This window comes from Neodiprion lecontei, chromosome 1, assembly GCF_021901455.1.
Source record: "Neodiprion lecontei isolate iyNeoLeco1 chromosome 1, iyNeoLeco1.1, whole genome shotgun sequence".
In the NCBI taxonomy this organism is placed as follows: Eukaryota; Metazoa; Arthropoda; class Insecta; order Hymenoptera; family Diprionidae; genus Neodiprion; species Neodiprion lecontei.
The window spans coordinates 11,498,714-11,513,017 of record NC_060260.1 but is presented as its reverse complement, the minus strand read 5'-3'; the positions used below and the strand labels follow the sequence as shown (position 1 = coordinate 11,513,017).

The 14,304-nt window shown below is 36.3% G+C and overlaps 2 protein-coding genes across 3 annotated transcripts; both read right to left on the bottom strand.

Annotated features, from left to right (window-relative positions):
- Nucleotides 1–288: 288 nt before the first annotated feature.
- LOC107223011 (protein regulator of cytokinesis 1) lies at nt 289–4,014 on the bottom strand. Its single transcript, XM_015662574.2, has 6 exons — nt 3,726–4,014; nt 3,419–3,636; nt 3,191–3,335; nt 2,780–3,003; nt 2,597–2,681; nt 289–2,342 (listed from the first exon to the last, which is right to left on the bottom strand). The coding sequence occupies exons 1-6, from the start codon at nt 3,909–3,911 to the stop codon at nt 2,181–2,183; spliced, it is 1,020 nt and encodes a 339-aa protein (XP_015518060.1). The 5' UTR covers nt 3,912–4,014; the 3' UTR covers nt 289–2,180.
- A 6,337-nt stretch (nt 4,015–10,351) lies between these two features.
- Nucleotides 10,352–14,145, bottom strand: LOC107223006 (F-box only protein 9). 2 transcript variants are annotated; one of them, XM_046742586.1, is made up of 7 exons: nt 13,985–14,145; nt 13,147–13,368; nt 12,563–12,865; nt 11,972–12,135; nt 11,601–11,792; nt 11,267–11,504; nt 10,352–11,157 (listed from the first exon to the last, which is right to left on the bottom strand). In XM_046742586.1, exons 1-7 carry the CDS (start codon nt 13,985–13,987, stop codon nt 10,966–10,968), a joined length of 1,314 nt encoding a protein of 437 aa, XP_046598542.1. In that variant the 5' UTR covers nt 13,988–14,145; the 3' UTR covers nt 10,352–10,965. The 2 variants fall into 2 exon arrangements, with proteins under 2 accessions (XP_046598542.1, XP_046598550.1); XM_046742594.1 differs by having other exon boundaries at nt 11,036–11,177.
- Between the last annotated feature and the right edge of the window lie 159 nt (nt 14,146–14,304).

The window sequence follows — 14,304 nt, the reverse complement described above, 5'->3', positions numbered from 1 at the left end:
CATTCTCAATCTTCTTCAAGATAGATCGCATAATGTATCAAATTCTATTTGATCAGATAATCACCAACGATATTATTGTTAGCTCGCTTTGAGCCCGTACAGTGAGAAAAAAAATTTATTAGATTCAATAAATATTAATTGATCCAAATAATCCATAAGTTTGTATAGTTCTGAGAGCCCATTTGTTCAGAGCTACAATTGCTGTAGTTTTCAATTTAAAAAATCCGTATTTGGAAAAAATAAAAAATAATTCAAAGTTTGCTGAGTGGCGCGAAATTTCCGATACGAAATTTTCAGTTTAATGCTATGAGATGAATATGTGATTGTTTGAAATACATTGAACTCGAAAGCATATAGCATTCTAATCTGTATATCAATATTTATGTTTCGACAAAAAAATGATTGTTCAGGGTGAGAAGTTGTTCGGACCAAATAAACTGCAAGTGAAAAAAATTAGTTGTTTGCTTCAATAACTTCTTTCTCAGTTTATAATCACCACAATTATTTTCTAACGAATCAATCTTACTGTTTTTCCTTTCAATGCTCGATTGCCAAAATATTTTAAACATGACAGACGAAAGAACAATAATCCATCCACTCGATTCAAGTTTATAGTTATTTGTCGAAGTTTAAATAAATACACATTTTTCTATACCGTTACTCATTTTCAACCGATCAGAGCTATTCGATTCTCCGGGTTTTGAACAAAAGTTGATAAATTTCAAATTTGATGATTGAATTAATTCGACAAAACATTTTGCCAGACTATATAAGCAGGAATGATGAGAAAAAGAATCAGAAACCTTATCACAGTCCCGAACAGGTATTAGATACTTGACCATTCGTAATTATACACAATTACATTGCAACATATCAAAATAATGTTGCAATTTGTCAATCGATGACTTTCCCTGACCAAACTCTTCCTCAAATTATCCTCATTGGGTTACGTACTCTACATTTATCAAAACTTACGGTATAACAGAAGGACATTACGTCAATGCAATTCGAACGCATATCTTGCACACTTATCGCAATGTCGATCTTTTATTGATTTGAAAGATGAAATGTGAGTCGTGAACCTAACATTTAGATTAGATAATAAAACATACAGATAGTTGTTACATCTCGCTGCTGCAGGCCGAACAATCAATTACCAGAATTGGACTTTACAAACGATACACTTTGGACATTTACTCTGTCAATTATCTCTAATGACACATGATCATTCGGAAAAGTTTACTGTTTATCGTCTCGATAATGTATCTGGGTTTAAACACTGGGAGTCGGCAACGTCGTTGACCAGAGGACGGAAAAACAACGGTAAATTCGGATTTCGATTGCTTTCGACGAACAGTGAGTTGGATTAGATTTTGGAGAAGTTGCAAGAATTGAAAACGCGCGCATCGATAATCCAAGAAAAAAGTTTGTCTTCATTCGAGAATGATTGACTGACCGAACTCTACCGGACCAAAGCAACGGAGAAATGCACGAACATTTCAAACCGATTAGTCTTTACAAACATGTCGTTCGGTGTATAATGCCATGTGCTTGGAAAATGCCGACTCGTACCGATCTTACAGGTTCCCAGGTTCTGTTACTCGAGCGCACTGAACGAAAACAATAATCCCGGAGAGTTTTACAATATGTTTATAATAATGTATTGATTACATAGTTTCAAGTGAAAAACAACAAAGTACCGTGATTACAAAAGTTCAGAATGCATATTTCATCTTACACAGAGATTATAAATAGAAATAGATTTTGCTTAATCTATCTGTTACATCAATTAATGCACTTATGTATCTTCGATTAACTGTGCTCACAGTAGCAAAATTATCTCTTGGTTTTCAGGGATGTAATGACGAATCGTCCATGAATCGAAATCATCTTATCGCCATTTTGTTTTTTGTATGATACTTATAATGAGAAATAACTAATCCTATATAATATGTAGACGTTTGATGCTGCAGAATGCTTCAGTAAAATATTCTCAGATTCTTGTCAACAGTCAACTGAGTGAGGTTGACGTAATTTTCGGACTCCCTGATTCCTAGCGAGGTGTCGACGGCAATTTATTGCGGGGGTTTTGGACCGTCTTTTCCCTCTCTTCAGAATTCGCAGGAGATATACGCCGTATTCCAACGCCCGACGATGCACTCAAATGATCTCTTTCTAGCCTACTTTAGCGTAATCTCGGGTCGTTCAACTGCCATGTATTCCGTCCCGGATAATTGCAACGAGCCGCCCAATATTCTTCCATTTGTCTTATATGGTTCCCCATGTTCCTTTTCGTACTGTTCGACCAAAACTTTTAATTGTTTCTCTAGCTCCAGCAGTTCCTGAATGAATGAAAATTCAACTATAAGTCTGACTCAGCACTTTTTTCAATTTAATAAAATATTATTCTGTAAGATTGTCATCGTGGATGGATGACATTATTGCGATGCTTGTCACTAATGTGAAAACAGAATGAACCAAGAACGACGTATGTATTCCATCGCTTTTGTTAAAACTAGTGCAAAATTACCAGTACTAAGCATTTGATCGTTGGAATCGATATTCAATACACCGAATTTACTTCCGGCATAAATACCTGTTGAAGATTGCGAATCGCTTCTTCTCCAGAGGCCTGGCTATCTTCCAGTTCCGGAATTTCTATCCATATCATACTTGGTTGCCTAAAAAGTTCAAATATTGTTCCGTAAATATCGCCATTTCTTATCAACGGCCGGTCTTCTTATCTGGCGGATAGTAAGAAAATTGGAAAAAATAATACCTGTTGTATCCATAATTCTTGCACTGCTTTTTTAACCCTTTTTCGCAGCTGGAGAGCGAATGCTCCGTAATAGGATAAACTTCATAGAGCTGGAACGCTCTACGTTCATCGTCCCCAACATAACATTGATGCCACAATTCTTGGATTCGATAACGCAATTTTCGTACGACCCTTTCAATATTCTCACCTCTCAGCCGTATGGATCTTTTGGTTTCAGCTTTCAACTGAAAGTTCACAAAAATTGTCTAGACACGATACCTAACGTAACACGTAACAGTAAAATGATACCGGTTAAAATCTGAAAGAGAAACTCACAGCTTTTACAGTAATGACAGTATATTCTTTATTTTTATCAAAAAATTATTGACATTTTTTGGTCAGCTATATCGAATTTATTTCTGATGTGAATACCTTTCTAGTGTCTCTACGCCGGCTATTATGTGCAAGACGCCGGTCACCTTGATTCTGATAAAGATTTGTAACCTTCGTACGGTGTTCCACCATATATATTTGTTTGGCCAAGTCCTGTCGTTTGTTAACAAGCCCAACAAATGGTCTAGAAAAAACACAACATTTACTTATCAACGGCAGCCCTTTTTCTTGCATGGGGGATGATATAAGAATGGTGGAAAATAATACCTGCAAAAATTGTAGTGTTGGCACAACCTCTCCATCTCTATTTCGTGGAGGGTGAACAAATCCTCCGTAAAGGTTTGTTCTCGAAAGGGCTTGAAACATTCCTCCTCCCCATAATAACAGTCTCGCCACAAATCTTCGATTCGCGAACGAAGTTTCGTAATGTATTTTAAGGTTTTGTTCCTTATCTCCTGTTTGCATCTTTCGATTTTATCCTCAAGCTGAAAGTTGACAAAAATTGGCTAGACACGACACTCGACGACAGGTAAAAGTGAAGTGATGCTGGTTAAAGTTTGAACGAAAAACTTACAGTATCTTTCTTAATGGTAATACATTTCCTAATGCGCTCCAGAATTTCTTGACAACTTTCGATCGGCTTCTCCAAATGATTTTGGAGGCTTACTGCCTCAATCTTCAGCCCTTCGACTTGCTTCGCCAGCGTGATACTTTGATCTTCCATTTGACCGAGTGTGCTACTTTCAAGATCCTGTTCCATGATCCGCCCGTTAAGAATTAGAACTTGTACTTGGAACTGTACGTCGATTCGCGTTCGAGTACTTTCGTGAAGTGAGAACTTCGACGGCGCTGTCACGAATAAGCAATAACGCCGTTGAACGTCCGTACGTTCGAATAACTCGAGGCGTGGAACAGTGAAGCGGCGTGGTGGGGGAAGGGAGAGGAGGCGGGCACTATTCCCTGGATTCCCAGAAATCCTGGATCCCGTCTGAAGTATCGAAGCAAGGCTTTTTCCAGTCAATTTCCTCGGGATCGACATCCCAGATTGAAGTTACGATCAAGTCCAGTACCAATCGATAGAGGAGTTCGAGGTCGTGCATCAAGAAAAAATCAGGGTGCCACCCTCCACCCCCTACGATTATTATTTTTTTTTTTTTTTAATCGTGGTTCGAACCTTCCTGAACATGAAAAAACATGGCCGGCACCTCGGATTTGACTGGAAAGTTTTCCGCTCGTAAATTTTGGGGGCGGCCAAGGCAGCAACAATCTAACGACAGCAGCTGCGACGTTCGCAGGTATATTGGGTTGTTTCATAGGCGGCGGTCTTCAGGTATAAGGGTCCCTCGAGCAGACAATACCTCCGTTTTTCAGACAAAGCGAAGGAAAATGGTGAGCTCATGGTTTTCCAAGAATTGCAAGCAGCTGCGACGTTCGCAGGTATATTGGGTTCTTTCATAGGCGGCGTCTTCAGGTATAAGGGTCCCTCGAGCAGACAATACCTCCGTTTTTCAGACAAAGCGAAGGAAATGGTGAGCTTATGGTTTTCCAAGAAATGTATAAATTCCTCAATCCTGTATATACCCTCAACAGTACTCGGGCGAAAGGTACCGTTACGTGCCGGGCCCGACTAAGCGAGGGGCTGGCTGGGACTGCATCCCCGGGCCCCAAAAACACCAGGGGCCTCTACCGGGTCCGTTATTTGGAAACGTTCCGAGAGCATGTCATTATAAGGTAAGAGAAAGTAAATTTTCTCGTAATACTGTGTACGAATAATATATTCTTATTCGATACAATTTTTTGACAGGATCCAGTATTTCTGTAGGAATTTAGATATTCGATGCCTGAAAGAATTCGCGATTGTTGTTCTAAGAACTTAACCCCTTCGCCAACAATATCGCGTGAAAGACGTGCTACGTCGATCGGGCCAAACGTGAGAATCACGAGTGAAAGCCGTTGTATTTACACGTGTGACCGAGCTTGTCGTTGATTACGGGCCCCGGCGATCGGAAGTTAAATCGTAGGTTGAGGGTTGATTGAAAGTTTATCGTTTGGATCAAGGCAGTTTATTCTACTACTAAAATTGCAGCCTAGAGGTTTTTTTTCGAGCCGTTCAGAAATACCTGACAATGAAAGCGATGAAATATTAAATGCTTTAAAAGTTATGAATTTGATGATTCATCCAGAAATGGTCCAAGTTTTTCCTAACACGTATATTGCGTATAGATTACTACTTACTATACCAATAGCAAACTGCGAGACAGAGAGATCATTTTCGGTTCTAAAACGGATTAAAAACATGTTCCGATCCAGTGCTAAACGAAAGATCGTCCTCTTAATCTCAATTGAGTATCGAAAAAGAGTTGCTCAGGTCACTCGACTTCAATGATTTAAGGGGAGGAATCCCTTTAGAATTTTCAAAAAATCGATTTTTTTTTTTACATATTTCGAAAGTATAATACCCAAAGAATATACTGACCAAAGGAAAAGCCGAAATAATCAATATTTTCGGAGTTATCGCATATAGTGTAGAGCGGAGCGACAGCGTGCGGTCAGGTAGCGAGTCGGGCGGTCGGACCGTTAGAGGCGGAGCAACCTTCACATCACAGTGCTCCCTTATGTACCTTTTTTTTTGACCAGGCAGATGTTTCGAGAAATTTTATAAAAGGGACATTATAGATATATCCATATGGCGTGAAACGGTAGGTATACGGAACGATACGTTGCCCGAAAAACAGATTCAGTTTCGTTTGAAATTTTGTCACGAATGGCCGAGTTTACCAAAGTAAAATGCCAAACTATCCGAAAGGAACGCGAGGCAATATAGCCCGAAAATGTGCTTTTCGAGGAAGAAGAAGGTCTGCTGTACGCGCCTGGCATCGCTAGTTTTCACATGTTGAAACTTTAAACGGGATTATCTCGTAACAACATTTTCAAAAACTGCTCGTGTTGTAGCTCCAAAAGTTATCGACCGATTTCGATGAAATTTTGGGAAATCACACTCGGTAATATTATCGGAAGGATGTACCTAAAGTTCGAAAGGTAGCGCGTAAATAAATACCTTTTTAGGGGTCAAGTATGTCGAAAAAAAGGTCGAAAATTCGACCCTTAGAATAAAAGGGCTCCCAAATTTTTAATTTTGCACTTTGTCATCATTTTTTAGGTACATCCTTCCCCTTAATATGTCAATAAACGAATAACACTTGTTAAATCTTTTTCAGATCAACAGCAAAAGAGTGACAACTGCAGCACTTTTCGATGTCACGGAAAACAGGCGTCCCAAGACCCTTAATAACGCCGCCATTTTGTGTATGATCGCAACAAAAAAAAACATTTCTCACCTTGAATGCTTCAATAAAATTATGTTAAAATTTGAAAATTATTAGATAATTTTTTCCCCTCTAAAAAAATTATCGAAAAATACCTATTTTTCACGCTTCCAAAGGGATTTCTCCCCTTAATTGCAGAATTCGCTCAAGTTAAATCGAGAAAAAAATGTTTTCAATTATAATAACGACGAATCACAGTGAGCATCAATTATGTGTATTAAAATAATATTTCTTTGTCAAAGTAAATGTTCTATCATTGAAAAATTCCGATTCAATCTCCCGTTTTCGCATAAATTGGGTTTTTCTCTGCCTCTAAGAGGGCCCCTGCGATACTTAGCCCCGGGCCTCGCAGAGTGTAAAATATTATATAATAACAGTGTTGTCTATCTCAACTACAAGCAATACCAAGATATAAACCTAAAACACTCCTCCCACACTGTTATTTTTTGACACCCGGTACCCGCTATGGACACTCTAGTGCTCGTATGTTATTTTACAGGGAACCGTCAAAAGTCAAGTGTCGAAAAAATTCTTGAATACAGAAAAATATATGTTTTTTATACTCCAATAGGTTTTGGATCGAAATATTTTGACTTTATGAAAAAACTTTTTAACGTTAGCCACAATGAGAGCTTTCAAATGTTCACATAATGCTAGTGTACACGGTGGGGATGGAGGGTTAAGTAACGCTATATGTCTTTTAAAATAACTGTCCGCTGTGTAAAATAGCGAACAATTCCTTCAAAATTTATATATTCAAAACTGGGCGCGCCACAATCACTCGCCGGTTTTACTTGATTATAGCGCCCGACTTCAGTGGTAAATTTGGAAGACTTGGGACCGACGATAAGGGGACCACCCGCATATATAGCTTATTGCGTAATTCAACTTAAGTTAAACAGGCATTATAACGAAACTATTTCCCTATTCATGCTCAGCCAATAATAATTTTTCGCTTTCCCTTAGGTATTAGCTGAACACAAAATTTCTCTCTCTCACCCATTTAAAAAAAATTGCCTTGACCTTGAAACGACCTCGAAGGTCCTTGGAAAGGTCAAAGCCAAGGTCACCACTGGGTAGCTAGGGAAAAATCGTACAGCATTAATACCCACCTTTTTTTTCTACGACTCGATATTTTCAAGTTATTCGGTCGTCGATGAAATTTTTGGAACACCCTGTATGCGTAGGTATGTACTCATATGAACATATTTATTTGTTTATACGTGGGTATAATATGTACAGAGTAACGAATTATGAGTACTGTGTGCTTTGTACAGTACTTTTATAATGTCATATTACAGAAATATTGACATTTGTTACATGGATCTATGATTGCGCGGTGTTTTTAATGTAGCCGAATGAAATAACAAGAAATTATTGATAGACCAGTAAACGGTGATTCTATAGGTGTTTGATCAACGTTATTAGTGTAAAGTCTAAAACTTCTGCAGGATTTATAATTATAATTTATATTTGTAAATAAGATTTTCTTTTTGTCCCACTACAGCGGCAGAAATACGCATAAATGTCCAGGTCAATAATTTTTGTAATCCACATATTTCTAACTCTCAATCTTATTCAAAATACATCACATAGTATATCAATATCTATTTGATCATATAATTACACCGGCCCACAAAAAAAAAGTGGTCTGCATCTTTGACCGGACCTACCTATCTTTATGTATTTTGACGCGTCGAATCCGAATTTATAAGTCAGTTTTGCCCGTACACCCTAAAATTTTGAGTAAATTGCAAAACACATAAAAATCGCGAAAAATTAGCAGTTTTGGTAAGAAAAAAATTCATGCAACTATAGACCAAGTATGATATTTATGTATTTTGGTCCGCTGAATCCAAATCTGAAGTTTATTTAACCATAAGCCATTTAAGGGTCATACCTAGTGTGAAATTTTCAAAAAATCGTTTTTTTTTTCATATTTCGATAGGTTATACCTTTAAAAATAACATACTGAAATTTTAAATCGATATCTTAAATAGTTTTTGAGTTACAGCTATTTAAAAGAGTAGCCGCTCGGCAGTTAGACAGTTGCATTGGCTACGGGACATACCTGAGCTATTGTTCGGAGTCTACCGTCTTTTCCAACCTTTGCAAATAGGATTCCGGTTTCTGTTGTGAGCCTTCAGGTATATCTTTCGTTTACTGCCACGTCACGTATTTTCGGAGCCAGATACATTTGGTGTTATTGTGACCGTTGTATCGAGTACTTCGTAAACGCGTTTTTCTTGAAACAGCATTTTTCGAATTTGCTGGAGTGATTACTCGGAGACAAATGATTCGATCGCTATCAAATTTTTTTTGCATCTTCTCTATATAGTTCTCCATACGATGACCCTCCATTTTTTTGATCTGATCAAAAATCGGATTTTGGTAGGCCAAAAACGACCAAAATTTTGGGTAAAATTTAACTTTTTTTTTCAACATGCCGCCATTTCGTCAATTTTTGATTTTTTTGTTCGCCCGAGTGTCATCGTACAGACAATATGTTTTCGTTTAACGAGAATTTTTTTTTTTAAGTTTTATCAACGGAGAAGGCTGCAATCACTCCAGCAGTGGAGGACCTTTTTTTTTGGCGCCACCGGAGATCGCGTGTCATTTCAAAAATATTTAATATATTATTCCGAAAATTTTACTGTGTATTCTCAAAACATGTATAAATATACCCTAAAAATTTTAAAACGATTGATTCACTAGTTTTTTTTTTTTTTTAATTCCCAAAAATTGACTTTTTTTAGGCTGTCACACTAGGTGTGCCCCTTAAAATCTAAGTAAATTGCAAAAAAATCCCTGAAAATTGCGGAAAATAGCAAAAAATCTCTAAAAATTTAAAAAAATTGATGGTGTTGTGATGAAAATAATTTATTAAATCAAAACAAAATATATATTACGTTATTTGATTCGCGGAATATAAATTTGAATTTATTTTTCAGATTTTGATGGCTTTCCAGTCTTGTAATTCCTTATTAATTTTAAATTTTAACAATTTGTAAATAGATATAAATTTAAAGTTTATTTGGCCCGTTAGCCCTCAAAAAAATTAAGCTAATGCGGATAATTGGACATATAGTAATGAAAAAAATTGATTGAACTTAATTAAATTTATTTCTATCAAAAAATCTTTTTAAAAACCATAAGAAGATAAGGAACGACCTTTCTGATTTCAAGGTGTTCTTCGCTTGTGTCGAACCCTTTTGTCTTCGAATGACCTACGCAAAGGGTTTCTTTTTCGCTTTCTGTTTTCACCGGGTACATCTCTCTTCAGTGTCCAGCAATGATCTGCCATCATATTGACATTCCACTTTCCTTGATATCGACTCTCCATTTCACTTATGACTTGGTGGAATCTTTCGCCTTGCTCTTCACTGTAGTCGCCAAGATTTTCAGGAACGTGTTGAAGGTGAGAATGTAAGAAATGCAATTTAAGATTCATTAAGCAACCCATAGTATCGTAATTGTCCAACAACTCTTCAACTAAATTTCCGTAATTTTCACTCTTTTTATTTCCCAAAAAATTTTGTGGCACAAGCTTCTCACCTTCAATTTTTTGCTATTTTTCGCAATTTTCAGAGGTTTATTTGCAATTTACTTAGATTTTAAATGGCTTATGGTTGAATAAACTTCAGATTCGGATTCAGCGCGTCAAAATACATAAAGATAGGTAGGTCCGATCAAAGGTGCAGACCACTTTTTTGTTTGTGGGCCGGTGTTATCAACGATATTAATGTTAGGGTGCTCTAAGACGTACAATCACTTCACTTTTATCAACGAATCAATGTTACTGTTTTTCGCTTCAATTCTCGATTGCCAAAACATTTCAAACATAACATACGGAAAGAAACCAAAAATACACCCATTATATTCAAGTTGGTTTTTAATCGTACTTTAAATAAATGTACATTTGTCTATAACGTTACTGAATTTCAATCGATCACAGCTATTCCAAGTTTGAATGAAAGTTAATAAATGCTAAAGTTCTATCCGAAAAAGAGAATCTTCATCGGAATAGGAGCATGACAGATATATTTCGTTCTGCTGAATAAAACACAATACAGTGACGGCCATCCACTGACTCTCATGGAGAAAAATTGCCAATTTTCACGCAAAATATTCTTTATAAAATAACGTTAAATACTTATCAAAGAGTCTGCAAGAAAAAGTAAAGTAACACATTTTTCACCTCCAATGTACACATAATTTGTACGTACATGTGATTAAAATTGCATATCGTGTGTACAAAATTGTCATATTTAAACGTACTGTGTGTATAAATGATAAATCAGCAAATCGATTCAGCGATTGCATTAATTCGGTAGACCATTTTACCAGATTATATAATTAAGAATATTGAGAGAAAAGTGAAGAAACTTATCGCAACCCTGAACAACTATCAGATATCTAAAGTATTCATAACTATACATAATTACATCGCAACATGTCAAAATCTGATTAAAAAAATACGTAATATATTTATTGTAATGGTGATTCACTTTCCATAGTATAACTTTTTACACGGCTGAATTTGAAAGCAGGGTACAAGCTTCCTGCGAGATTTAGGCATGTACTGTTTTCTTGCCCGTTCCAGTACTTGGTGAATATGTTGTAAGTTTTCCAAGCTAGCTGCGAATTGGCCCTCTTATAAAGGTTTTGAATCTCAAATTCCTGAAAATAATTCACGTGCTCTTAGGAGAGCATTAATCGGAAATAGAATGAGAAAAATAGAAACCATTTCAACTTTTATCCAATAGTTCAGAAAAGAAAAAATGCTAACCAAGTGAAAAGTTTTTTCGCCACTATCGTGAATTGGGTCTCTTCTTCTACGCCGGTAAGCATTGTTATTTGTTTTGGTTTCTTGGCTTTTTAATACCAATATTACACAATTTAAGTGAAGCCTGTAATGACCAATCAATACTGAAGGGTTTTTTGGATTTCGTTGTTTCAAAGAATTCACACAACTCTGAGCTTCGTCTGCCGATGTTAGCATTAAAACTCGACCCTCTGGGAAGAAGCTGCCGAAAATAAATTAACAAAAATATAATCAGAAAAGGTCTGAGTGACAATTTCCAAGTTCCATAAATATGGTTGAATAAAATCTCTTCTCTTACCGAAGATACCTGAAGTATTCAACAAGATGCCATGGCCTATAAAATTGATCTTGAAAACTGTTTTCACCGTGACGTACATAGGATGTTTTACTGATGTAGCAGCCGTTGTAACGAAGTCTTGGACGTTCTACGAACATTTGTCTCCACGATTTGTAATCAGGCTCAAATGTACCACAATTTACACCCCATGCTCTGCAACATTATTGCAATTGATGAAGATTACTTGAGAAATAGAAAAATTGGCATTTTTTTCACTGCCTTAAAAAAATGTTGCAGTTTCGGGATACATTGGGTTTTAAAAGGTGAAAATGAATGTAACTGTTTTCCAATATTGCATATTCATGTAGGATGCTTGAATAATCCCTCCTTACTTGATGCAAGCTAATCTCCAAATCTCATCGTCTCTAGCTGATACGAAAAAACCACGACATACTTTTGCAAACACCTCTAGGGATCTTAAATCAAGCTCTGATGAAACCACCCATCTCAGAATGTATAATATTATCTCCATAGGTAAGGCTGATATATGCGTTGTCTGGAAAAATGAAACCACTGTTATCTTCAGCTAAAAACTACAGTGATGTTTTGTTAGTAATAACCTACTTCCATGAAACTGATTTATCTAGAAATCGTGTTGTTAAAAAACTCAGTGTGCTTTAATAGCTGGATACCTGTACTTCAAACTTACAACGCTGGACTTATACGCTGGTTTCAGTCACCAAAGGTATGACATATTGTGCAAAGCTTTCATTAATGATTTCCTGAATAGCGGCACGAGTTTTGAGAAACGTGAAAATCGAATTAAAAAACGGAGAAATTGAACCCAATCAGAGAGGATCTTTTGTATTTGGCTTTACATGCTTCACGACTGAAACTTATGATAAACTTCAGCAGTGTTTCAAACTCGAGTACACAAGCTGTTGCAAAATGTGGTATGCGTATTACATTTTTCAGACACTTACACTTTGCTCAAATTGCGGAGAACAAACACGTTGATTTTTACAAATAATTCGTGTTATTTTAGTAAGTAGATCTCCATCATCTTCGTTATCTTCTTCCTCGTCCATCTCTATGCCTGGATCTTTATCTTGTACTTCTATGCTGTTCTCAGGATCAAGCCTCTCACGTGTTTTTGGTTTTGTAGATTCATACAAGCGAAACTCAATATCAGGTATGAGCTGCACAGCACGTTTATAGAACTGAATTGCTTCATACAGTTTGCCATTTTGCTCATTCTCTATACCTTTGAGGAATAAGGTTTTAGCCTGTAATAAAACGATTTGTATGATATTATTAACAAGTAAATTTAAGATTGATTCAAAATCTAATGCAATCGAACTATGTCAATGCGAAGAAACACAAAGAAAAAATTCAATTACTTCACCAATATGAGTTTGTTTAGCGAATGGCAGAAGAAAGATTCTTACCACACAAATAACTAATTATATGATTTGTGCGCCTTCCTCTAAACTGCTTACATTATCATCATAAAGTTCAACATTATGAAATATATTACTCTAATGCATTTTTATTATATATCGGATACCTTGTTTTCAATGGATGCTGAATCTCCTTCTGAAGGGATGTTATTTGAGATTTGAGAAACTTGTATGTTTGGTTCCTTTCTGGGTGATATTTCAAGTTCTCGTTGCCATCTTTCCCTGAATGAAGCCAATGTGTTTTCCACATTTTCTTCATGTGATAATGAAAAATCCTCCTGATCGTCATTACTTTCATCGACTTCTTTCCCAGACTCTGCGGTTTGACTCTATTAATATATGGGCATTAATTAATATTGACTATAAATTAACCTATGATGTTAAACATCTATTGACAGTTAAAATGTTTGACAAAATTCATCATCTTTTACACGAAATATTAATATTGTCATGATAAAGTTAGTGGAGAATTTAACAAACAAAAAAGAAAATTACTGCTGCGAGTACAGAAACATTTCAAACTTATTTCATCATCATTAATGTTTTTATGTTATGAGGAATGGCGCAATCAAAATAGAAATAATGCATACATAAAATTGTTTTATTGTTAATATGACAGTGATATGTTTCAATATAAGAACATCCATTTTTTTCTAAAAGAACATCAACGGAGGAGCGCGAATAGAGAAAAATTTGCGAATTAGAATTCGTGTTATCCATGTAAATAACGAATGTGATTCGTATTACTAGTTGAAATTGAGTTCCCGGAATTACTGTGTATTCTTCAAATCAACTGAGCATTAAAAATTATTCCCTTGGGATAAATTGTGAAATTTTCATACACAGATTGAACTGATAAGTGCGAAGTAGAGAATTTTAGAGGTTAGGAAGGTCAGCATCTGTTGAAGATCATACCAAGTTTTAACGTAATCAAATCTAACGTACCATTTTAATTCGATTTCAACTTAACTCTCGTTTTTTTCTTCTCAGCGTAAATATTCACGGTCAGAGTGTCGACGGATAGAGACGAAGTACGGACTACCAGCACCCAGCGCTGCCATTTTTTTAACCGTCTGCGACATCGCAATTCGCAAACAGTAAAGTACCTGCGGAACAAAAAAAGTGGATTACGCAGAGGCAACAAGAAAACGGTGCTCTTGCGCACCCATATCGAAGAACCCATTGGCGTGCCCCGACCATATCAACGCCCATCTTGGATTTTCAACCAATCGCATTTGATGTCATTTGGCACGCATTTTAAGCAT